We start from the raw sequence: 24,756 nt of genomic DNA on the forward strand, positions 1-24,756 counted from the left end.
GTGTGGGGGAGTTACAGGGTGGGGGGAGGACTTGATTTGGGCATTCCTAAATTTCCATGAAGAGCCACTTCACACTCCACCTGTTCAGTTCTTCATGCTGTTATTTACATTCACATTTGTGTGTGTGTGTCTATATACTGGCATCTGAAGATTGCTGGTAATGTGTGATGTCCATAGATTTCTCCTCATGGGGTGTGGAGTGGAGTAATCACACACTGTTATGTCTACTTACTGAGCATATGTATTTTTGGATAACCCACTTGACTTGGTGCTATTTCAGGCACAAATAGATCTGTGTTTGCAGTCATGAATGTTCCATCAAGGGATGGGAAGGGAGCATAAGGAAGTAAGGATGACTTTGGATGATGCTAACAAGTGAGCAGATTAAAATACATGCATGCATGTGTTCACACGAGCGCAAGCACACACACACACACACACACACACACACACATGCAGTCGAGACCTAGCAAGGTCTGCTTCAGGTTCTTCTGTGTGGGTTGACCTGTATAAGGCTGGAGGGAGCCAGTCCTACCCATCCCAGAGGAAAGAATGTTCCATGCAGGAGAAGTCACTAGCGTAGACACCTTATTGCTGGTGCTCTTGAGACTGGAGTGAGCCACTTCCAAGAGTATCAGCAGTGACCACCTGGCACATAGAGGCTGTCTGCTCTTCAGTTATGGTATCATGCACAGGAGCCAGAGAAACCAAACAATTACATATTAGCTGTCAAAAACATAGGTGACCAGAAGCAGGAGTCCTGGCCACTCAGTTAGCTCTTCAGACAAGTGAGAGCTCTTTTTTGTACAATATCTTTCAGTGAGTCTAACCTTCTGCACTCTCTCATTTTCAACAGTTAAAATGATGTAAGCAGCCTGGCTTTGTTTCCATGTGTCTATAATACACTGGAGTTGTAGTCGGGAGCCTTACTGCTTGTGATTCAACCAGGGTTGGCTGCTGTACTGTTCTGTGGAGTGCACAGTAACACTTTCAGCTTTTGTAACTGGGGTTCTTTTTGTTGCTGTTGCTGGCTTATCTGTGCCTTTCCCCACTTTATGGTTATAAAGGTAATTCTGGGTTCATGTGGAAATTTTGTAATGTATAATAAATAGCTAACATCATTACTTGAGGTATTTTATTTATTTTGTGTGCATGTGTACATAGGAATGAGTTCTCTCTGTCCACCCTGTGGGTCCTGGGGATGGAACTCAAGCTGTTAGAATTAGTAACATGTGCCCTTACCAGCTGAGCCACCTTGCCAGTCCAGTAACAATGCTTTACACGTGAAAATTGCTAAAAGAATAGATTGTGAGGTCTTACCATAAAAAAATAAATGTGTGAGAGAGGACATGACTTGGCCATTCCCAGTGGGTGAAAACGTGTTATACATAGTAAGTGTGTACACAGTTTTACTCTACTTTGGTTAGTTTTGGGTTTCTTTGGGGTTTTTTGTTGTTGTTGTTGTTTTGTGTGTTTGGGTTTTTCTTGTTGTTTTTCCCAGCTGAAATTCATGAGCACAGTATTTGAAACATGGGGCTACAGAAATTCATAACCCTATTCTTACAATAGACTTCTGTATGTGACCCACTGTCCTCCCTCCTTCCTTTCTTTCTCCTTTCTTTCTTCTTTCTTTCTTCCTTTCCTTCTTTCTTTCATTCTTTTCTTTCTTCTTTCTTTCTTTTTTTAAACAACAGAAGCAAAATTACGTTATCTAGAGAAAAGCAGTAGTACATACAGTTCAGAGTGGGCTATATAGTCAAGTATAGTCAAGATGACCAGTAGGCCGGCCACATGAACAAGAGAACAGTCACTGTGTGAGGCTTCCTTTCTGGGGTTCAGGAGGCGGAGATTGCTCACCAGGGGATGAGCATGGACACTGTTCTGTGGTTTTTATTTTTTATTTTGTTTTCTTTTTCTTGTTTGTTGTTTAAATTTTTTTTTCATACAACATCTCATCACAGGCTCCCCACCTCTAACTCTCACCAGATACTGATTTATGAATTTTGCTTTGAATCGAGTTTCCTTTCTACTTTGCCAAGAAAGGAAAAGAGGGGAGGAAGGAAAGGGAAAAAAGAGAATTTAAAAAAAAAAACAACTAATAAGGTGTGCTTCTGCTCCGAGACTGGCCTGAGGGCTCTGGGAACTGGTTTGGCTGCTTACTGTCTCCACTAGTTTTTTGTGTCTACCCATAGTATGTATTTCATGTTGTTGGTTGGCTATGGGTGGTATGCAGTCTCTCTGAGTCTTTCCTCTCAGCTGGGCAGCACAGGGTAGATGGAGTGGTATATAAAGCCCCTGACACACAGCACCAAAAAAAACCTAGAACTCAAGTGGTTCTGTTTTTACTCCTCCTCCTTCTCTAGACTCCCCCTGCTCCCCTGCTTCAGGGCCTTTACCTGGACTGTTCTTGATACGTAAGGTACTGTCCTCTCCTGTCTCTGCCTTTGCCTGCCTGCTGTTCACTTGTCACACAGAGTGCTGAACTCTGAATGCTCAGGCTCTACTCCTTGGTGAACAGTCCATGATCTCTGGTGTGTGTGTGTCTGTGTCTCTGTGTGTGTGACCCAGTAGCTCACTAGTCTAACTATAAATAGTGCCTGAAGGAGCAGTGCTGATTTCAGTCACCATCTTTTACCAGGGTCCAGAGCAGGACCTGGCACACATTACTGTTGGAACAGTAAGCAATAAGCAAGTGTTCTGCATGGAAGAAGGCAGTAGTGTGCAGGCTGCTCCAGCCCTGGGTGCCAGGAGTCACCAAGGTGTAGCCAGCATAAGAGCACAGGGCTCTTGTGATCATGGATTTGCCATAATTAGATTCTGTGTAGAAGCAACCTTGACTCTTGCTTCTTCCTCAGATCAGGCTCTGTCCTGCTGTATTCTGGGTAAGGCCTCCACAGCGGATGCTGGCACCCGGCAGCTTCTGGCTCTGCTCTGTGTTTCTGTGAGCGCATAGAAAAGACTGGTCCCAAGGCTTCCTAAGTGGACAGAGACTTGCTGAAGTCTCCCCTGGCATTTGAAGTTGATTGTGTTGATTATGATTCAACAGAAGCCACAGAGAAACACAGAGCTGGGCAATCCCATGGTTTGATTGACACTTCAAAGAGCAAGGTTCATGATTAGGAACCTGTCTGCTGAGTACAAATGGCTCTGAGCCCCTCCCTCCCAGTGGTGGGAAGCCATATGCAGGTGCTCTGCTGATGAATTGGGTATAGCCAGTGGGAGCAGGGGCTTCAAGCTGGTGTTTTGAGCTCAGATGTTTTGTTATTCGGGTCACACACATTTGGAGACTATTTCAGAGGGAGAAGTTAAGATGGAACACTGGCAGGTCACAACAAACCAGACAGACCCAGCAGGCAGAACTGTGCGAGGAGGGAAAAAGACTTGGCCTACAGAAGAGAGAGACTCCCTCTTGCTGTGCCTCCTTGTCTGTGCAAGGCAGAAGTGACAGGGGTGGTCACATGTGGAAGAGGGCAGTGTAGAGTTTCCCATTGAGAAGGGTCCACGTGGATCAAGGGATCCCTGAATCCTGGAAAGTATCTGGCAGTTGGCTTATCTATCACTTTTTAACTTGTGACATAAACTTTACAACTTGCTGCAGTCTTTTACTTCTGTATTTACATGTGGATTTGTCTGTGGGTGTGGGTCAGTGTCTGTGTGTCTGTGTGTCTTGACACATGCATGCAATTACCATGGAAAACAGAAGAGACACACGTGGTGGTGAGCCATTCTGTGAGATTTGGGAACATGATTTCTCTAAAAGAGCAGTAAGCATTGTCTTAGTCACTCTTCTGTTGCTGGGAAGAGACACCGTGACCAAGGCAACTCTTATACAAGAGAGCATTTAATTGGAAGCTTGTTTATTCATTCCTCTCACAGCAAAGAGTGTGGCAGTGAGCAGGTGTGGTGCTGGAGAAGTGGCTGAGAGCTACACACTGATCCAAAAGCACAGATCCATGCTGAGCCAGGTGTAAGCTTTTTGAAACCTCCCAGCCCACCCCAGTGACATGCTTCCTCCAACAAAGCCATGCCTCCACACGTGTTCTCAGAACCTGTTCCCGGATTAGCCATGAAATTTCGGTTCAGGGCACCTACTGGTTCACAAGCACCTACAACTCCAGCGTGAGGGGACCCAATGCTCCTTCTGGCCTCCGTGGTCATTGCACTTGAATGTAAACACATAATTAAAAACAAAATAATGTTTTAAATGTTGGTACTATGGCCATTGAGATGAGACTGGAAGGTAAGTGGGTGGGCACTAAGACACATGTAGGTTGTCCTGGAGATTCTGAGAACATGTGTGTTAAGCTGACCTAAATGGACTTAGTCATGATGGGGACCCCTCTGCTATTCTCTGTAACGGCTCATGATTCAGTTCGGAAACTTGAACAAAGTTTAACTTTCCTGGAGACTGTTCCCTTTCCTCTCTTGACAGTCTTCTGCAAGAACAGTAACCATTGTTTGGGATTTGAGTGGGTTTTTTCTTTTTTTTCTTTTTTTCTTTTTTCTTCTTTCTTACAAGGTCTGTCCATTTTTCCTGATTGTGGTTTCTCGTGGTCTACCTTACTGTAGGCTGGCGGAGCTGCAGGTGCTCACCACCACACATGGCGTTGACAGCAAACTCTTTAGAGTTCTCGTGTGTGTGAGCAGGTGCTGTTTTGCTCAGTTTCTACCTTGTGTCACATATTGTGATGATCCCCAGCCTATTTGTGTCACAAGATGGCCAGTGTCATTCTCCTTTGCCTGCTCTGCGCTGTCTTTGTTCAGCAGCGGGTGGACAGTGAGGCCGTTTGCATTTTGTGCTGATCGTGACTAGCTGCAGTAAGTGGGTGTGCAGATACTCATCAGCAGGCTCGCTTCCTCTCCTCTGCATTGAGACCCAGGCACTTGTGAGCTGCCCGATGCTGACCGGGAAATGCTAAAGTGGTCAACTAATGTTGAAATTTTATCTCCACAAGACCGACTAATGTTTGCCTTCGGTGTCTGGGAGCTCCGGTGTTGAGTATTCAGAGCCCTCACTTCCTCTTGCTAGCTAGACTGAACTCCCAGCATTGTGTGATGGTCATATTTATTTGGACTGCTTTTGTATTAACATGTATTTTATCTGTAAGGTCTTTTAGGTTCCATTTTCATGGGATGTTGTCTTCCATCTTGTAAATTCCAGTTTTCTTGTCCCCAAACAGTTGAACTTAGTTTATTATAAAGACCGTATAGGAAACCCCAAATTTAGTGATTGCCTTTTAATTGGAGGATTTAATGCATTCACATACAAAGTTACTGTTGCTAGAATGAATCTGAGTCTCGATATTTTACAACCAGTTCTCTAGTTTTGCTGCATCTCTTCCTTGCACATCCTTGTGGCTAAGTGACTCATAGTATGCTTTGGTTCCTTGTTTACTACATTTAGGTTTTAACTACTACTCTTGATTTGTGTTCCTTTTTTTCCATGTAGCTTGGAAGAAATCAACCTTGATTATAATTAGCTGTTTCAAAATGAATTCACTGATTACCTTAGCACTTAGGGACAGGAATAGCTAGCTGATTACTGGTGTGCCAGTGGGAGACTATCACCAACGATCTTACTCAGCTGCCATATTACTGGGAAGATTATTTTTTTAAACATGCCATGTGCTCTCTTTATCATCCTTTTCTAGTTTAAGAAAAGAAAGGCTTTCAATGTTACATAGCAACAAAAAACACAGCACAATGTGGTGATTGTAAACATCCTTCTTCATATTATAGAGTCAAGGTGGTTCTTGTAATTCCTTAACAGAGTGGAAACTTAAGGTTGTAGGTTATTTAGCACCATTGTAGAGCACTTGCTTAGTGTAGAGGAAGGAGTGCAGTGCCAGAGTTCTATACCTGGCACTGCAAATAAAATAAAACATAGATACATAGATGAATAAATAAATAAAACAATTATGTATATCATAATGAACTCTTTAGTGTGGAATAATTCTAGTAAAGAAATTGATTCTAGATTCATTTCTACTGGAGTTTGGGTTAAATTTCCTACTTGTGAGAGTTCTTGTTTTACTTGGCTTCACTTGTTCTCATCTTCCCCAATGCTGGGATTACAGGCCTTTGCCTCCAGCACCTCACTAATCCTGTAAAGGATCAGTTTTCTGAAACAGGAGGCCTTTGATGTTAGGGGTTGTCTTAGTTAGGGTTTACTGTGAAGAGACAGCACAACCTCAGCAATTCTTATAAAGAGAAATATTCAATTGGAGCTGGCTTACAGCTCAGAGGTTTAGTTCATTGTCATCGTGGTGGGGAGCATGGTGACATGCAGGCAGACACGGTGCTGGAGGAGCAGAGAGTGCTACATCTGGATCCACAGGCAACAGGAAGAGGCAGTGAGCTGGCTTGAAACCTCAAACCCCAGTGACATACTTCCTCCAGGGTTAGACCTACTCCAATAAGGCCACATCTCCTAATAGTGCTGCTACCTATTGGGCTATGGGGGCCGTTTTCTTTCAGACCACCACATTCCACTCCCTGGCCCCATAGACTTATAACCATATTATAATGGAGAAATGCATTCAGTTCAATTTCAAAAGTTTCCATTATCTTTCAGCGTCAACCCTATTTAGAAGTCCAAAGTCTTTTTGAAGACTCACAGCAATGACCTAACTGTAACCCCCTATAAATTCAAAATCAAAGCGCAGATCAGATACTTCCAACATATAATGGCACAGGATATCCATTACCATTCCAAAAAGGAGGACAGGGAGCATAGTGAGGAAATACTGGACCAACGCACGACTGAAAACCAGCTGGACAAACTCTTTATCACTGTGTCTGATCTCAATGCGCTCTTCAGATCTCCAACCCCTTTTAACTTTGTGGACTGCAACTCACTTCTTTCTCTTGGGCTGTTTCCACTCCTTACTAGCAGCTTTCCCACAGATATCCACAGATATTACTAGCAGGTATCCACAGATCTGGCATGTCAAGCATCTTGAGAGCTCTAAGGCAATCCATCCTTCACCTTTCCAGCTTCACACAATGGCCTTTCTAGGCCTCCATGCAGGGACATGCCTAGCCTCAGCCATTTTCCTTACTCACATCAGGAGATTCTATACCCCTTTCTTTTATCCTGACTCTAAAGCCAGAACTATGTGGCCAAAGATGCTAAGTTCTGCTGCTGATAAAGCTTGAACATGGGCCCTTCTTTTAAAATAGACCTTCTTCTGCTCTCTGTTTTCAGTGGTTTCCTTCATTGCCTAAGCTTGCTGTCCTGGAACTTGCTCTGTTAAACAGGCTGCCCTTGAACTCTGAAATCCACCTGCTGACTCTCCAGCACTGGGACTAAAGGTGTGCACCACCACACCCACTGCTAAAGTCCCCTTTAAATCCTTCTCACAGGTTGGAAGTTTAGCAGGGTGAGGTCTTGTCCTGAGGTCACCGCTCCCTTTATTCCCTTTAGCATCAGGCTTTTCTTTAAACTTCTCATCTATGTTTTATATTTTTCCTTGCTGAGCTTGCTCATTTTCATTATAGATATGCGTAAGACTGGCCACTAATAACTGTGCCACATAGGCTGTTTTGAAATCACTTCTACTAAAGCTGTTAATCCATGTTTTCAGTTTAGCCTCAGGCAGATTTTTTGGAGAAGGCCAGAAAGCAGCCACATTTTGCATGAAATATAACAAAAATAGTCTGTGGTTTCACATACTAAAATCCCTTTCTGAAATCTCTTGAGCCAGGTCCTCACATTTTAGATCACCCCCAGGACAACTGTCCTTCATGCTTCTATTAGTATGACCCGTTAAGAACCACTTAAAAGCATTCAGTTGCTTTTCTAATCCAAAGTCCACATTCCAACAACAAAAAGTATGGTCTGCCCTGTTCTAGCAATGCCCCATTCCCTAGTACCAACTTCTGTCTTAGTGTTCTAGTGCTGTCAAGAGACACCATGGCCACAGCAACTCTTAAAAAGAAAAACCATTTCACTGGGCTGGCTTACAGTTCAGAGGTCCATTATTGTCATGTTGGGAAACGTGGTGGCAGAGTGCCAGACATGTTGCTGGAGAGATAGCTAAGAGTTTTACATCTGGATCTGCAGGCAGCAGGAAGAGACTGTGAAGCCACTAGGTCTAGCTTGAGCTTCTGAAACCTCAGAGCCCACCCCCCAAGTGGCTTACTTGCTTCAACAAAGCCACATCTAATAGTGCCCTATAGGCCTGTGGGTGGTTTTTTTGTTTGTTTGTTTGTTTGTTTGTTTGTTTGTTTTTTAAAACAAAATCTCAGTGGTTCAATTTTACCGATGAAAACTCAGGAGCCAGATGTTAAGAGTGAAAGCCTATAGCTCAGAGAGGCAAAGAAAGCACCCAGCTGACCTTCCTCCTCAGGTCTTGTCCCAGAAGCAATGCCCCTCTCTCTTGCTCCAAACTGAATGTCCCTCCCCTCTACTTCCTGTGTGTCTGTCCATAATCCACATTCCCTACTCTCTGGTTTAATAATAGTATGTTCACTTCTTGTCAACTAGTTGTTTGCTCTAACTCTTGACCGTTGACTTTATTTAATCCTGTTTACAATAGTCAAGCAGAAAAGTCTTGGATTAAAGGTGTGTGCTAAGGCTGAGCCACACCACAACTAGAAACAGATTTTTTTTTTCCAGTAAATAACACAATCTCGGGTTTCAAGGTATGATCAAATACCCTGTAGCATAAGGGGCCATTTTATTCAAGCCATCACAGGGGGTCAGGGATCCAGCCCAGGTGTTCTGCCCCTGAGGTTTGTCCCCAGACATTTGTTTTTAAAATATCTTACCATGTATGCTTTGGAAGTCTGCTAGTTACCCTGAGGCAAGGAGAGACAGAGCTCAGCCAATGTCTGTGAACCTGAAAGCTTTGCTGGACTTTGACACTTGATGCTGAAGTTGCTCATAGAGGGTTGTATCAGCTCCTTTCAGTCACTGTGATGCAGTGTCTCAGCAACTGCAGCTAAGGGAGAAAGGGTTTATTCTGGCTTGAAGGTTAGGGGGTGCAGAGCTGCAGGAGCATGGAGCTGGCCCAGCAGTCAGGAAACAGGCGGGTCCTATTTCATCTGCACACAGGAAGTACGGGGGACAAGAAATGGGACACAGCCTGTCCTAGTGACTTACTTCTTTCATCGAGGCTCTGTCCTGAAGTGCTACCAGCTGGGGACCAAGTGTTCCAGAACAAAGGCCTGTGGGGGACGTTTCTCATTCAGGTCACTACAAGTGTAGGTGGTGGAAACCTCCTGTGCTTCTGAGCGGTGAGCACCCATATGCATGAGAGGAGGTTCTGACCACAGGGAGGGCCTGAAGTTCACGCAGGCAGAGCGCCTGACTTGACTGTAAGGTGCAGACAGTGTTTGGGATTAATAAATTCCCTTTGGATCCTGTAGCTCTTAGACTTTTACTGTCTGTTCCTGGCTTTGCCCCCTTGCCTCCTACACATGGTGAAGATGGAAGCCAGGCCTCACACTGCTAAGCAAGACCTCCCCCAGGGAGTGGCACTTTACTGTGTACTTAGGAGGAGGGAAGTTACTGTACAGCGTTAGGGTCTGTGCCTCAGTTTCCTTCTAGTACTGCTTCTTGGGGTTACAAGGATCAGAATTAGTACAGGCAAATGCCTGGAGCAGCAGCTGACACGCGCAGGTACTCTGAACCTACTAGCATCCTTGTTAGGATGGAGTCCAGCATGCAGGAGTGGAAAAGTCAAGGTTGGAGTTAGGGCACCATGGCTACTTAAGAGTCTTAAAGCTACAAATCGCCAGCTGCCTTAGTGATGTTTGCTGGCAGTTCTGCTGTTGAACTGGATATTCTTTTGTTGGTGGCAACAGAGGTTCATTTGTATCCCAAATGACATAGGAAATTTTTCAGGTCCATAAAGGCACAGAGACGTAATTGGACATAGATAAAAACTGCTAGGATGCCTCAGGTGAGGTGGAAGGTAGGAAGAAGGAAAACTGTAATAATGGACAAGCATAAATGTGGTAATGCAGATACAGGTTATCCTCAGGTCAGGGAGGAGCAAATACTGGGAGAAGCATCTGGCACTGGGGCCATGTTGAGGGTGAGGTGAAAACCTAGTGCAATGGAATCTACAAGACTCCTAGAAATGGGGACAGGGCCCTCTCCTCAGAGTCCTACCTTGCAGCTGGAGAGATGGCTCCGCAGTTAAGAGTGCTTGTTCTTACCAAGGCCCCAGGTTAGATTTCAGCACCTGCATAGTGGCTCACAACCATTCATCCAACGCCCCCTTCAAACTTCTGTGGGCACCAAGCACGCACATGGTGCAATTACATACGTGCAAAAAAAAAACATATTGATAACACTCTAATCCCAGCACTTGTGGGGGGAGGGGATAGAAGCAGGTGGATCTCTGTGAGTTTGAGGCCAGCCTGGTCTACAGAGCAAGTTCCAGTACAACCAGAGAAACCCAGTCTCAAAAACAAGACAAAACAAAAAATACAAACCATATATTCATATAAAATATGTCTCTTTCAAATTCTTTGAAGAAAATCTTAGAGGAAATAGTCCTTGAACAGGCCTGACAGGAGGTGTGGCAAGGTAGGAGGGAAGTGACACAAGTCTTTTGAAGATTAGAGCTCAGCTGAGGGGAAGCAAGCCTGAGTGCTCCCCAGGGCCAAGCTGATCTTCCCTGTGTGTTCACAGTGTGAGTGGTAGAGCCCGCACTGCATGGTGCTGCCAGGCGTGGCACAAGTGGTCTTGCATCCAATCCAATGCAGTAACCACAGAGGTTACTTTATGGCAGGAAAAGCTACACAGAAAATGTGCCAGGACAGAGCTCAGTCTATTTTTTATTCTATTTTTTATTAGATATTTTCTTCATTTACATTTTAAATGTTTTCCCAAAAGTCCCCTATACCCTCCCCCCGCCCTGCTCCCCTACCCACCCACTCCCACTTCTTGGCCCTGGCGTTCCCCTGAACTGGGGCATATAAAGTTTGCTAGACCTAGAGGCCTCTCTTCCCAATGATGGTCAACTAGGCCATCTTCTGCTACATATGCAGCTAGAGACACGAGCTCCGGGGGTACTGGTTAGTTCATATTGTTGTTGCTCAGTCTATTTCTAATGCGCCTGGCCCTTGGAGGCTTTCATGTGGCTGACTGATAAGGATGTGGTATGCCCTGCTGTTCTTGACCATGAAAACTGATACAACCAGGACTTCATTTCCTCTTGTAGAGTTTTACAAAGATGGATGTTCTGCCTTCTCGGTGTTTCTCAACACTGATGATGAACATGTCCTTTGCCTTAGAATGCTGTGTTTCTAAGCAGGCTTCCTGGTGTTAGGTAGGATGTCCAGGTGAACCTCATCGACTGGTATGAAGTCTGGAAAGCAGTAGTGTTTCCAAAAATGAAATTTGAATTCTCAGGAAAGGAATCCAGAGTCTTCTGTGTCCTGTTCCACATTGATTTCCATTCTCTAGGATGACAGTAACAGCCCTGCCCAGGGTCACAGAAGGTGAGCTCTGCATGCATGTACAGTGCTTCCTAAGACATCCCTCAGTCACAGACATCTGTAGGGGTCTCTGTTCCCATTGTCTAATAGCTTCAAATAGCTTAAGTTAGCTGTCTGTCTGTTAGTCATCTGTCTTTGTACCAGGATTATGCCTCCTCTGATTGCCCACTCCACCCTCAATTTGCCTCTTATAATCAGTACTCAGCCAGGAAACCACATAATAGAGCTTGCTCACAATGTGTCTAAAGTTAAAATATTTTGTACTTTTCTTTTACAAGAGTAGAGATTCAGTTGTTTTAGGAATACATAAGCCAGGAGGAGAGAAAACTGGGGTCAGGTGGTCTGGGCACTCAGTGGAGACACTGCAGCCCTGGAGGCTCTGTGTGTTTATTATATAGAGCTATTGAATAGAGGGATGGGTCGTTGCATATCACTGGACAGTCTCAGTAACTGTAGTCTCTGTAGGGGAACACTCTTCAGGCTGTAAATATGGGGAAGGGGGGGGGGAGCTCTGGTGGACATTTTCTGCACACACTGTCAACACTTGGGTCCAAGAAAGGCTTTGCCATCCCTCTGACTCTGAGGCTATAAGGTCTTAGACTTGGCTGTGCCATTCAGACAGGGCTCCCCTGCTCCTTGCAGAGTGTGTCTTGTTTAAAATCTTTCTAGGCCTTTGGACAATTGTGGACATTAGTAATGTATGCATTTATTCTCTGAAGTGATGCTTTAGCATCTAAAGTAAAAACTCGAAAGGATCTTGGCCTCCTCCCATTCCTTCCAGTAACTCCTAGATACAGCCAGTGTTCACTGGAGTGAATAACAGAGAGACATGCCATGTTATTGGCTTTGTCTCTAATATAACTGCAAGTTCAGAGCTCTGAGCGTGGTTGTTTAAAAATATCCCATTATGTGGCATCCATATATATCAGGAATTAGTAACTCCAGTAGGGCCAGTTCAATGTTGGCAGTGATTATATAGGTGTGACCAAGTAGGAGTCCCCTCTCGGGTGACTGACATGGCCAGCTTATACGGGAAAGGTAAGTAGTAAGTGTCCCCAACAGCCTGCTTCTGGAGGGAGCTGTGGAAGCTAGCCTCAGAGGCATGGCTTGTACCATATTCTCTTTCTTAGAAGATAATCTCGAGACAAGGGATGTTTATAACAAAACAACAACAAAAATCCCTCACCTTTTGGAAGGAAACATAGCAAAGAATTTGAGGGTATAGTGTGGGGATAGGGATATATCACACACTGTGCATGTGTGGAGTTCAGAGGACAACCTGCAGGACCCTGTTCTCGCCTTGTACCATGTGAGTTTCGAAGATTAAACCCAGGTCATCAAACTTGACAGCAAGCACCTATGCCCACTGAGCCATATTGCTAATTTTAAATGTTTCCTATTTTGTACTATTTCATTATATATAGGTGGTATAAATCCAGATAGTTCCTTAGCCAAACCCCATAGTGCGTATTATATTCTTCTAAGTAGTTCTGCAGTGATCTTACATATGCATCATTAGCAGCTTGAGCTATAATTGACTAGACTCCTAGATGTGGGATTTTGGACTCAGTAGTTGTTAGATTCTAAGGACCATGGGGAATAAGAAAAATACCTGATTATATAACAAACCTATGTAACAGTACAGCTCTTAGGAAAAAAAAAAAAAGGTTTGAATACTTTAAGAAACCAGTTGTGTTTAGTGCAAAGAGCAGATGTCAGAAAACATACTGTCATGGAGTAGTTACCTAAAATTTAAGCCACAGAGAGTAGTATTATATGTCATAGAAACATTATCAAGTGAAGTAGTGTAATGAAGGCCTCAGTTTAGGACAGTGGCTTCTGAGATGGAAGCAGTTGTGAGAATATGCTCGCACTTGGGCGGGTGGAGGGGGTTATTGGCAGCACTGTCTTAGTTAGGGTTGATATTTCTGTGATAAAACACCATGAACAAAGTAACTTGGGGAAGAAAGGGTTTATTTGGTTTCCACTTCCACACTGCAGTCCATCATTGGAAGTCAGGACAGGAACTCAAACAGGACAGGACCTAGAAGCAGGAGCACAGAAGGGTGCTGCTCACTGGCTTGCTCCTCCTGGCTTGCTCAGCCTGCTTTTTTATAGAACCCAGAACTACCAGCAATGGGCTGGGTTCTCCCCCACCAGTCACTAATTAAGAAAATGCCCTACAGGCTTACCAACAGCCTGATCTTTTGGAGGCGTTTTCCCAGTTACGGCTCCCTCCTCACAGATGCCATTTTAGCTTGTGTCAAGCTGACAGAAAACTAACACACAGACTGAGGCGAACACAGGTGTTTCTGTTGCTGGCATTATAGAAACATTATCAAGTAAAGTAGTGTAATGAAGGCCTCAGTTTAGGACAGTGGCTTCTGAGATGGAAGCAGTTGTGAGAATATGCTCGCACTTGGGCGGGTGGAGGGGGTTATTCTTTGTATGCGTCAATATTGGGAGGTGGGAAGGGGCTGTGGCTACAGCCAGCTGGCAGGTTCCACCTCCACCAGAAAAACAACAGCAATCAAAGTTGCGAGACTCTGATTTTAAACCTGTGCTTTTCTACCTCAGGTATTTGTGACTAAGTATGCACACGTATTTGTTCCTGCTGCCTGTGGTGTCTGGAACATTGTCAGTGGGAAGTCAGTGTCTGGGTGAGCACTTCACAGGACAACGTGGCATCCGCTGGGCGTTCGCTGTTGAACAGATAGTGCAGCTGCGGCAGGCGCAGCAGGCTTGGAGGAACCATGAGGGTTAGCTCAGTTCTCTCGCTGTCACTCCTCTGAGGCTGTGACAGGAATCATACAGCGAAAACATGAACACCTGGCATGGCCTCTGGCTCACAGTAGCTGCTGCTGTCTAAAATGCAGTATTCCTGGAGAACAATAAGCATGTGTGTATTTCACTGTTGCAAGGTTTCATTTTCCATTTGTCTTTCTTTTTTTTTGTTTTTGTTTTGTTTTGTTTTTCGAGACAGGGTTTCTCTGTTTAGCCCAATTTGTCTTTCAAAGAAAATGTTGGACATTAAGTATTAAATTTTCTAGTGCTAGAGCCAGGCCAGATGGCTTATGCAGTAGTCTGGGGCTACCCTTTACACCGTGTAGTGACCTGAAACACACTATACCATGTAAAGGGTAGTTTCAGACTGTTGGCAATCCTCCTCCTCGTGAAGGCTGGTTACACGCATAGGCCATTAACCTGGCTGGACATAGAGACCTTTCCCTGTAATCTCAGTATTCAGGAGACTGAAGCAAGACGATTCTGAGTTTAAGGTCAGTCTGAGCTACACAGCAAGTTCCAAGTCAGCCTTAACTATGTAACAAGACACTGACTCCAAAAAACAAAAACAAAAGCTGTGGTACCTTTCCACAGTGAGCTGAAACCATCTGCTGGTTTGGTTCAGTGCAGTTGTTGCCTCCAGGGGCTTCATTGCTGACATTTGAGCAGACACTGTTTTGCTGACCGACTCTTTGTTGTGGGCTTGCTTTAAGCTTGTGGATGACCACATTCTTTTGTGGCAGCTGCAGGGTTGCACATGCCTGTTCTGTGTTTAGGCCTAAATCTTTTGTAACTGAGTGACAGGACCATCTGCATAGCCTATGAAATTGCTAGTACAGCTTTAATAGTGTTATCTCAGGCATAATTAGCCCTGCAAAGACAGACTCTGGTATGAGGAAGGCCACTGTCAATGCAGTTTAGTTCCCTGATAGAGATGAGCTGGTGTTTCTTCTATGCAGATTCAAGGAACATTAACATGTTTGGTGCGCACCTAGCTGAAACATGTATGTTTTAAGTAATTCTGAGCATGTTAGTAATTTTTTAACCTAAAGTCTATTCACAATTTTCCAGCCAGGAGCATGGTAATGGTTAGTCCTGGGCAGTAGTCTAACTCTTCACCCTTTCCAGCCACGGCTTCCAGACGTCATGGTGCTGCTGCTGCTTCGTGTAACATGGCCAGTTGGTGACTCAGGTCAAGGGCTTTTCAATCAAATCGCCTAACTTTACTGGACAAGTTCCCATCTGTATGTATGCCTTTATCTTGTCTATAAGTGGGAGTAACAGGAGTAACAGCATCTGTCTCAAAAACCTATGAAAAGTGCAAATGTTTATAAAATATATGAGTCTTAGGCACAGTGTTCACTAGGGAACGCTGGCAGCTGTAACAGAGGGCATGGGGTCAGCTTTGCCAGCACACTCCAGGTCCCACTTCAGTTATGGTAACTCCATGTGCCTCTCGGGATAGAAAATGCTGGCAATGGGATACCTGCCCTGCTCTCAAATGGATTCCCAAGGCTTGCAGGCACACTCAGGCCGTTCCAAGTACCACTCCACAGGGCCCAGAGCAGCCAGACCAGGGTGGGCCTTGGGTCCCATTTGTGCCAGTTTCTACATATGAATCTTCTTCTATAGCCTTGTAGTATGCTTTCTAATTGTCTACAGGAAGAAGTTGCATTCAGCTTGTAAAAAGGAAAGTAAAAATTGCCTAAAACATACTTCCACATTAGAATACCAACACCTAAAAAGGGAAGAAACCATCTCCTTCCTTCTTGATCTAGAAAAGCCATCGACAGTGTGGGAGAGAATGTTTTAATTATGTGTGTGTTTGTGTGTGGGGGGGTGTGTGTACCATCATGATGGCCCCAAGAAACATTACATTCTAAGGTAATACTATACAACTAAGAACTATCATTAAAACCCATATATTTGATTGAAAGGGAGATAAGACGCTTTGGAAGGAGAGAAAGGCTGCCCTCACCTCTAGCCTGGCTTGTAACTGCACTGTTTCCTCTCTGTCAACTCCACTGTGAACCCCTTACAGTAAGGCCTTCTATGTCAGTGGACATCTAAGCATCGTGTTTGGTGTGGAGGTAGCACGCACGTAAGCACATGTATAGACAGAAGCAACTGAGGCCTGATCTGCTGTGTAGCTGGTGTGTTAACAGAGTAGGATAGGTCTGTAGTGGTGGTGCACACTTCCAGTCCCAGCAGAGGTGGGGGTGGGGACAGAGGCAGAAGCAGGCAGAGTCTCAAAACATTTAAGGGGGAGTTGCTGAGAGGCTTGGAGGGTCTGGAGCGGGGACACCGTGCAGCACTGGTGATCTCGATTCCTTCTCACTGTCTTGGGCCTTCTAGAGCTAGATAGGCTTCTTGTGAGCGTAGGATGTGGTTGTGGGATGTACTGAGCAGGCCCTAAGGAGCCTAGCTAATTGAATCTTCAGGGCAGCCTCACTGCCCTGAGCAGCCAGGCCGGCTACCCTGCACTTTGCATCCTGCTGTGCAGGGAACAGCGCTCCTGCAGAATTTCTCAACAGACTGGATGGATCTTGAGATGACTGCTTTGATTGAAATAAGGTTCATAAGCTACTTGGTGTTTAGGAAATAGGTGCTCCCTGTGCTGATGTGATTCTTAAAAGGCCCAGTTTTCTCAGAGGCCTCACTTTCGGTACAGATTGTTCTAGGTTTTTTGGTTTTTTTGGTTTTTTTTTTTTTTTTAATCTAGATTTTCAGTTCTGTGTTCTGTCAACTAATTTGAATTTAGGATTTTTAGAACGTGCCTGTGGACTTGCAGCAAGAAAAGGCCTTTTTGGTTTTAAGCAGTAATTATCTCTGAGTTTGTTTACCCAGCCAGCGATCGCTTGACAGGGTAAGGTTTAGGCTGTCACTCTGAAAAGTGGTTCTAAGGGTTCCTCTCTATCTTCCTTCCTTCCTTCCTTCCTTCCTTCCTTCCTTCCTTCCTTCCTTCCTTCCTTCCTTCCTTCCTCCCTTTCTTTCTTTCTTTCTTTCTTCCTTCCTTCCTTCCTTCCTTCCTTCCTTTCTTTCTTTCTTTCTTTCTTTCTTTCTTTCTTTCTTTCTATTCCAGGAACTCACCATTTTAATTTTATTTAAGTATTCAAGCTACAAACTGTTCTTAGCCTCAGCCTTCTGAACCTGGCCCTCAGGCATCAGAACATTCCAGTTGTGTTGGAAATAGTTCTATTTTTTTTTTTTTTTTTTTTTTGGCTACTTTAGTGAATTTAGAAGGCTACAACTTCATACTGAAGAATTGAGTTTTTAAACCCAATGAGAATGTTTTGTTTTGTTTTATTTTGTTTTGTTTGTTTTTCGAGACAGGGTTTCTCTGTATAGCCCTGGCTGTCCTGGAACTCACTTTGTAGACCAGGCTGGCCTTGAACTCAGAAATCCGCCTGCCTCTGTCTCCCGAGTGCTGGGATTAAAGGTGTGCGCCACCATGCCCAGCCCCAATGAGAATTTAAGTGGGCATTTGATACCCTCCCATCTTTTGGGACTTGGTTACAGGATAAGGGAGATTAGCTTCCTTCATAGTAGCCTCCCCGTGTTGAGGTAGTTGAAGCCATCCAAGTATTCAGGTCAGCGAGGGAGACAGCTTCACAGAGAACATCATTGGCTCTGTTAGACAACAGTGGCTGTCTACTTCTTCCTAAGATGAAACTCGTCATAAACTGTGACGGAGTTGGCTGCTAACAGCTACCATGAACAGTAGGAGACAGGAAAGCGCCCCCTTGCTTTACAGGGGCCTTTTCCAGAGCAGCTGTCACTGGTGAGCTAACCGTACCTCAGCGCATACCCACCTGTGGTACAGGACTTTGCAGGCGCTGGCTCTCAAGGACTTTAGGTGACTTCGAAGCTCTGCTCCTGGGGCAGAACTAATCGGGTAGAGGAGTGACGTGGTCAGACGGCTGGAGGCCCCAGACACGAGCGTGTGCATGTGCTCTTTTGCATTGCATCTGCTGTAGGTATATGAGGCTGTTATTGAAAAAGAAGAAAAAAACTTCAGTAAAGGAAGCATCATAAATTTTGTTGATGCATAGATTTAAAACAAATCACCACCAACAAATAAGAACTATACCTGAGCCAGCCTCCCTTTGGACTTGATGTCAGTCCTTGGCCCTATCTTTGAACAGAAAGCTGTCTGGCTCTTCAGAGAGTTGCATTTAGGCCTTCATGTCTCCATGAGAAGTAATATTCTGTTACTTTCTCTCCCCGAGCCAAGGGTAGAAGAGAACACTGCTCCCTCACCTGCCTTTTCAACCTCAGCTTAGAGCAGTGCTTCTCACCCTGTGGGTTGTGACCCCTTTGGATGACACAACCCACCCAATGACCCAATCCTTTGATAGGGATTGTATATCAGATATTTACGATTCATAACAGTAGCAAAATTAGTTACAAAGTAGTAATGGAAATAATGTTATGGTCGGAGGTCACCATAGCCTGAGGAACTGTATGAAAGGGTTGCAGCGTTAGGAAGCTTGCAAACCGCTGCCTTGAAGCCTAGAGGAGAATGAGGAGCTCGGCTGGGTGATGACAGCTGGTGGCTGGCCTGCCTGTCCTAGTGATATCCGTGCAGGTGACAACTGGGTACTCATCAGTCTCTGAACAGTAAAAAGAGAGGGGAACACCAGGCTTAATATGCTGTCATTCACATATTACATTTAGTGTTTATACTTTATTCCATTTATTTATTGGGGGTATATGAGTCTGCATGTGTGTGTGACGTAGCACGAGGCAGAGGTTGGGAGTGGCTTACGTGAGTCCTCTCCTTTTACTGTGAGGGTCTCGGGGAACAAACTGCTTCTCAGGCTTCACAGCTAATACCTCCCCACCCGTTACCGTTTTTGTTGCTTGAAGCAGGATCTTGCATTTTAACTCTGGCTAGCCCCAAATGTGCTAGCTTCCCCTGCTTCCGCCTCCTGGGTGTTGCCTTTTTCCAGTTGTGTGCCTGATTGCCCAGGTTTGTAGTAATTCACAGAAGGAAACCACTGACGTTTAATTATACTTCCGATTAGAGGAGTTAAGAGAGCAAGTATAAACACTGACCTTACAGACAGCGTCCTTACATTCAGTGCTTGTGTTACGCTCTTAACAGCAGTTTTCCCTTTGGCTTATTTTACCAATGAGTAGGCATTTCCAGCTAGTTGTTTTTCTAGCACGTTTGACTTCCCAAGTAGGGAACTAATATTTCCTGTTCTGTTTTAGCAGTGTCACTTTACGGGGTCTGAAGGCTGTCTTAGTGTGCAGTTGAATGGAAAGCAGTGTTGTTGTCTCCTGCAGAGGCCACTCTGGTGAGCAATAGGATAGGAAGACTGCCTTTCATTGTGGCTTCTTTATAATAGAATTCATACAGCCGTTTTAAAGTGTTATTGCATGTTACAGTATTCAAGATTGAGTAATAAAAGGCTAGTTCAAGTATGACACCTTCTAGAATAATGATAAATGTTCTCTTGAGCTTCAAAAAAATAGCTAATACTGAGTGGGAGAACTGAGTAGAGAGGCTAGGTTAAAAGCAGACAGATGCATCTGAAATGTACATATTAAGAGCTGGGGTAGAGCCCCTGGAAACCAGTCTGTACACCTGAGCTTGAAAGACAGTTGTAGATGTGACATTCAGAGTCATCATTTGGAAAATAAGGACTATGGTGCTGATGGGGCAAGAAGTCTGTGATACTAATTTTTTGCATCTTACTATTTATGAGAATAAAAATGGTCAACAAGGGAAAGCAATACGCTTTTTTGTTTCTGAGTGGTGGAAAGCCAACACAGAAATAAACCACACAATCTTAGAGAGTCAGAGGCACAGTCCAGGTCTCCACCCCACACATGTCTATGCTGTAAGCAGCTGCAGAGCTTCCAAGTGGATATTGTTTGGACTGTTAATGTACAAGGATTTGCTTTTGGTCACATGGAGTATTTTATAGTCCCTCGAGGGAAATGCCTACCAAGTAAGACATGAAGAAGACATATTTCTGTAGTTGGGAGTTTTATTTAAGGACTGACCTCTCTCTCCACTTTCCATGCACATAATATTTTATACCAAAAATTATTTACTGGGCATTAGCTGAGGCGTTGGCAGCTGTCAAGCAGCTCTGTAGAACTGGCTTTGACACGGGAGGCGTTCAGAAAGACATCCTCCATCTGTGGGCAGCTGTCACCATCACACAATGAGCACTTAACTGAGGCAGTTAGCCCATAGCCACCCCAAGAAGTTGTTTCACCTTAGGACAGTTCCACCTGCTCCTCGCCTACTGCACCCGTGGATGTCCTCAAAGTTCTTGAAAGAGTGCGACACAGAACCTGAAACCCTTTTCATACTCACAGTTTATCCTTCTAGACATGAAATAATTTGCTGCAGGTTTTAGTGGCCTGTGTTCTCAGCACTCAGTTGTGCAATGGGATTGCCACAACTCTGAGGCCAGCCTGGGCTACATAGCAAGGCCCTGACTCAAAACAAAACAAAACAAATCTTAAAAAAGTCTAAAATGTGAAAGGAAGCAAGGTGCAGTTTCATCATCAGAGAGGCCTCATCTTAGAGGGTTGTCTGCTTCATCTCTTTACTAAGCGTCCTCGCTCTGGACTTGGCTTTGCTGGTAGTTTGGGTGTGGCACAGCAATGTTATCGCCAGCACAGCTTTCCTGCTATCACCCTGATTAGACCCGTTCTGTGTGGCACCAAGACTATTAGCGTATGTGGGATCTTTTACCATAGATCCTAACGACAATTCTTATTCTGGCACTTTTTCAGAGAATACCAACCAGACCATGAGTGTGGTTTCCAACCAGACCAGTGAAATGCAGAGCACCGCGAAGCCTTCCGTACTGCCAAAAACTACCACACTTATCACTGTGAAACCTGCAACTATTGTTAAAATATCAACCCCAGGAGTCTTACCACATGTGACGCCTACTGCCTCAAAGTCTACACCCAATGCAAGTGCTTCTCCAAACTCTACCCACACGTCAGCATCCATGACAACCCCAGCCCACAGTAGTTTATTGACAACTGTAACGGGTACGTAATAAAATCACTTTCTTTTTTCCTATACTGTGAATTAGCTGTTAAATGCCACGTGAGAGCCAGCATTCTATTCTACAAAAATATAAGCTTTATGTGCCTAAATTTTTTTTCTCACCCATACTTCAGTGTTCTTACCTAGAAATTCGGACTTCAGACTATTTCAAACAAAGCACAGATATCTGTTGTATCTTCTTAGTTTCAGCAACTACTCATCCCACCAAAGGCAAAGGATCCAAGTTTGATGCCGGCAGCTTTGTTGGTGGTATAGTGTTAACACTGGGAGTTTTATCTATTCTCTACATTGGATGCAAAATGTATTATTCAAGAAGAGGCATTCGGTACCGAAGCATGTAAGTTGGGCCATTTTGCATACTTTATCATGACCAATACCATAGTTAGGCAGTGCTCACCTCCAAGATAGACTTAGGCTGTGCTTGAGTGCGGGCTAGTGAGTGTGGCTACGTACTGGTGAACCCGTCTGTACTTTACCAGGGATCAAACACTGTTTTACCAGAGTTTAGCAAGCTCCTTTTGTTGGCTTTTACCACTCTCATAAAAACTGACATGCCAGGTCTCATCGTTGTCACAACTTAGTACATGTGCCCTGGATATGTCATCAGAACCAAAGAGTATTTTTGCTACAAACATGTTTTGTTTTGGTTTTTTTATTTTTAATGACAAAGACACATACACAAAAGAAATTCCTCTGACTGCTTGAATTTCCCTGGTAGTAGTAGTACTTACTGTAAGTACAGACTTCTATAAGCCAGGTGTGGCGGTCCATGACAGTACGCCTGGCTCTTTTAGTGGCCTAACTTCCTAATTTTAACCTTTCTGGGCTAATTTTCCCCTCATGTGTGCATGGCCTGTGCCCTGTGGAAGTCAGAACAGAGATGTGGCTATGCACCTGTTTGGCAGTCTTAACCACTACAGTATGGCGGGTATGCACAGAACTTAATGAGCAGTGATAATTTTGATTGCAAAAATTAAAATTATTCTGTTACCTTTCTTACAAATGACAATTTTACAATAATTTTAACTTTTTATATATTTCAGTGACGAACATGATGCCATCATTTAAAGTACTTCAGTGGTCAAGGAAAGAAGAAAGACTGCAGCCTTATCAATTATTTTGGTTTATATTAGTTTAAACTATTATTTTCTTGGAAGTAGTATAAACAAGTCATGCATATAATGAGCAGTGTATTCCATGAATATCTGGAAATTTCTCATTACTATAGGTAAAGGGTATAGTCTGGGTAAAATGAATATTGGGAGCTAACAGGTCATTTATCCAGTGATTGCATTTCCTTTAGCAAGACAAGTCCTATCTTTTGGAATATGTGCATGGCATTGATTGGTCATGTAGGACCAACATCACTGAGTAGCAGGGCCCATCTGCATACAGGTGAGGAGCCTGTCACAGCATCCCGGATCTCAGTATCTTCTCTGCTCACATAAAGCACTTGAGTGCCAGTCAGAGCTGGGTGATCCTAATTCCTGCCTCAGGTTCCATGGTTGCGCTAACCAGCTTTCAAGTGCAGTTGAAGTAAGTTTCAGTATTTTAGGGTTTAGATTAGAGTTCATCTAGAAGTAGAACTTGCAGTCCAAATACATCCCCCACGACCTCCTATGCTAACGGCCACCGAGCACTGGGAGCTCAGACTTGGCTCGTCATCTCCCTTCAACTGTCAGGATTGGTATTTCTTCCTTTGTACATAATTTAGGCAAGCTGCAGTGCACACCCAGCTTCTCAAAAGGCGTAGCACATGAAGACTGCTGCCATGCTGCTGTGGAAACCTGTCCCAGCATTGCAAACTGGTCTTCACGGTCACTTGTCAGCTGAGTTCTAGTGAATGTCTTTTAGGCAATGTGGAGCTGCTTCCCATAGTTAGAATTTTTTAATTGAATCAGAAATGCCATTTTTAAAAAGCTCCGTGATATGACGTCCCACCCAGTGTTTAGAAGTCTATATTGACCGGCATCCTGCTTGTTAAGCCAGGAATTGTAAAGCCCAGGCCTTTGAACCCACAGGGTACAAATGCAGTATTTTTGTACACTGTCAACTTAGTCAGATTTGAGAAAATGACTTTTTTATACTAAAGTGTATTTTGGTGAATTCTGGTTTCCTTATCCCCAAGCCTACTCCTTACCCTTGGAAAGAGAGCTGCATCCTGATATTTCCAGGGAAGCAGCCACGCTGTCTGTGGCACTGTAAGTTCTAAAGTTTATACTCAGGTCAAACTCAGGGCCAGGTTTAACAAAGAAAGTGTTTAGTTACAAAATACTAATATAGTATGCTATTGTAAAAGGACAAAGTGAATTATAGCAATTTCAAAAAGTATAGAAATAAGCCAAAAATATCTGAATGAGCACACATCTATGTTAGAATTAAAAATGTAAGTATAACTTTTGTAATCTGCTTCTGGTTTTCAAAACAACAAACTACCAAGAATTTTTTTATATATAAGAATCATTTCTACTTGCTTTACATCGGGTCCAACTGACATGGTGAGGCATGGACTGCTCAGGTTATGTTAACACGGAGAGAGATGCTAGGAAATGGACCATGGAATTAGACTAGTTTCAAATGAGGGCTGCTGAGAAAGCCACACTTCTCATTGGCTTTCAGCCACTGCTCTGCTTTCTATGTGAAATACAGTTCAGGGCCTGGGGGCAACAGGGTGGTGAAAGTTTAACTTTGTTTGTCTGTTACATTCTTGGTACTTCAGTACCTGCCAGAGATCCTCTTGAACACTTGTTTCTTTAGCACTTTGGAGATATAAACCACTTTATAAAGGCACTGTTATTATTTGCCTCTTACATTTCCACTGAGTTGGGGGTTAAAAGTAATTTACTTATTATCTTTTCTAATTTGTTACTTTCAAATACCAGGACTTTGTTGAAGAGACTTCTTTTTAATGTATAAAAATTGAATGTTTCCTAAGCATAAGTTGTCTTCCAAGTCTCACTTAAGCAAATGCTTACCTTTCCTAGCTTTCCTAGAGAATGTGTTTATTAAGATAAAACAATGAATAAATCCATAGGAGGACTAATTCAAATATGACAGTTGGCAACATATTTTATGGTGTGGTAATTTTGTATCTTGAGAAAGACTAAAGCAAACCCTTATTGCCCTTTTTCTATTTTAACGACCAATTTTGGTATTTCATTGTTACTAAGATCTATTTTTAGAATAAAATTTGTTCTCCATTCAAAGTGTTTAGTGTTTTGTTGAATATGCCCAGAATATGCCTCTTTTATTTATCTAGTATATAATTCTATTGAATACACAGTAACTAAGCTTTCACAATGGGCCAGCCCTTGAATGGTTCCATTTCAATAACAACGTCCATTCCTTGGCACAGGCTTGGGAAGTTTGCCATTGTGTTCTCTCATTTCTTCAATATTCTTCAGTCTCTTTTGCAACAGCTGAGCAGCCATCCATTTATATCCGAGACCACCACACACCACAAAACAGCCACT

At 43.8% G+C, this 24,756-nt stretch overlaps 1 protein-coding gene and 1 non-coding gene across 3 annotated transcripts in view; both read left to right on the top strand.

Moving 5' to 3' along the window:
• Tmem123 (transmembrane protein 123) overlaps window positions 1-24,489 on the top strand; it is a 30,257-nt gene extending 5,768 nt beyond the window's left edge. The window contains exons 3-6 of one of the 2 annotated variants that reach the window (NR_152989.1): window positions 15,367-15,482; window positions 20,998-21,264; window positions 21,467-21,620; window positions 22,327-24,489. Coding sequence is in view for 1 of the 2 variants with exons in the window: in NM_133739.2 (NP_598500.1) it covers window positions 20,998-21,264; window positions 21,467-21,620; window positions 22,327-22,351 (446 nt within the window). In the remaining variant the exon portion in view is untranslated. The remainder of the gene's footprint in view (window positions 1-15,366; window positions 15,483-20,997; window positions 21,265-21,466; window positions 21,621-22,326) is intronic. The other variant, NM_133739.2, reaches the window with a different exon arrangement.
• Window positions 14,546-14,596, top strand: Mir5618 (microRNA 5618). Its single transcript, NR_049191.1, has one exon. It is a non-coding gene; the product is annotated as a microRNA 5618 (primary transcript).
• Window positions 24,490-24,756: the final 267 nt, after the last annotated feature.

Source organism: Mus musculus, chromosome 9 (genome assembly GCF_000001635.26).
Source record: "Mus musculus strain C57BL/6J chromosome 9, GRCm38.p6 C57BL/6J".
Classification (NCBI taxonomy): Eukaryota; Metazoa; Chordata; class Mammalia; order Rodentia; family Muridae; genus Mus; species Mus musculus.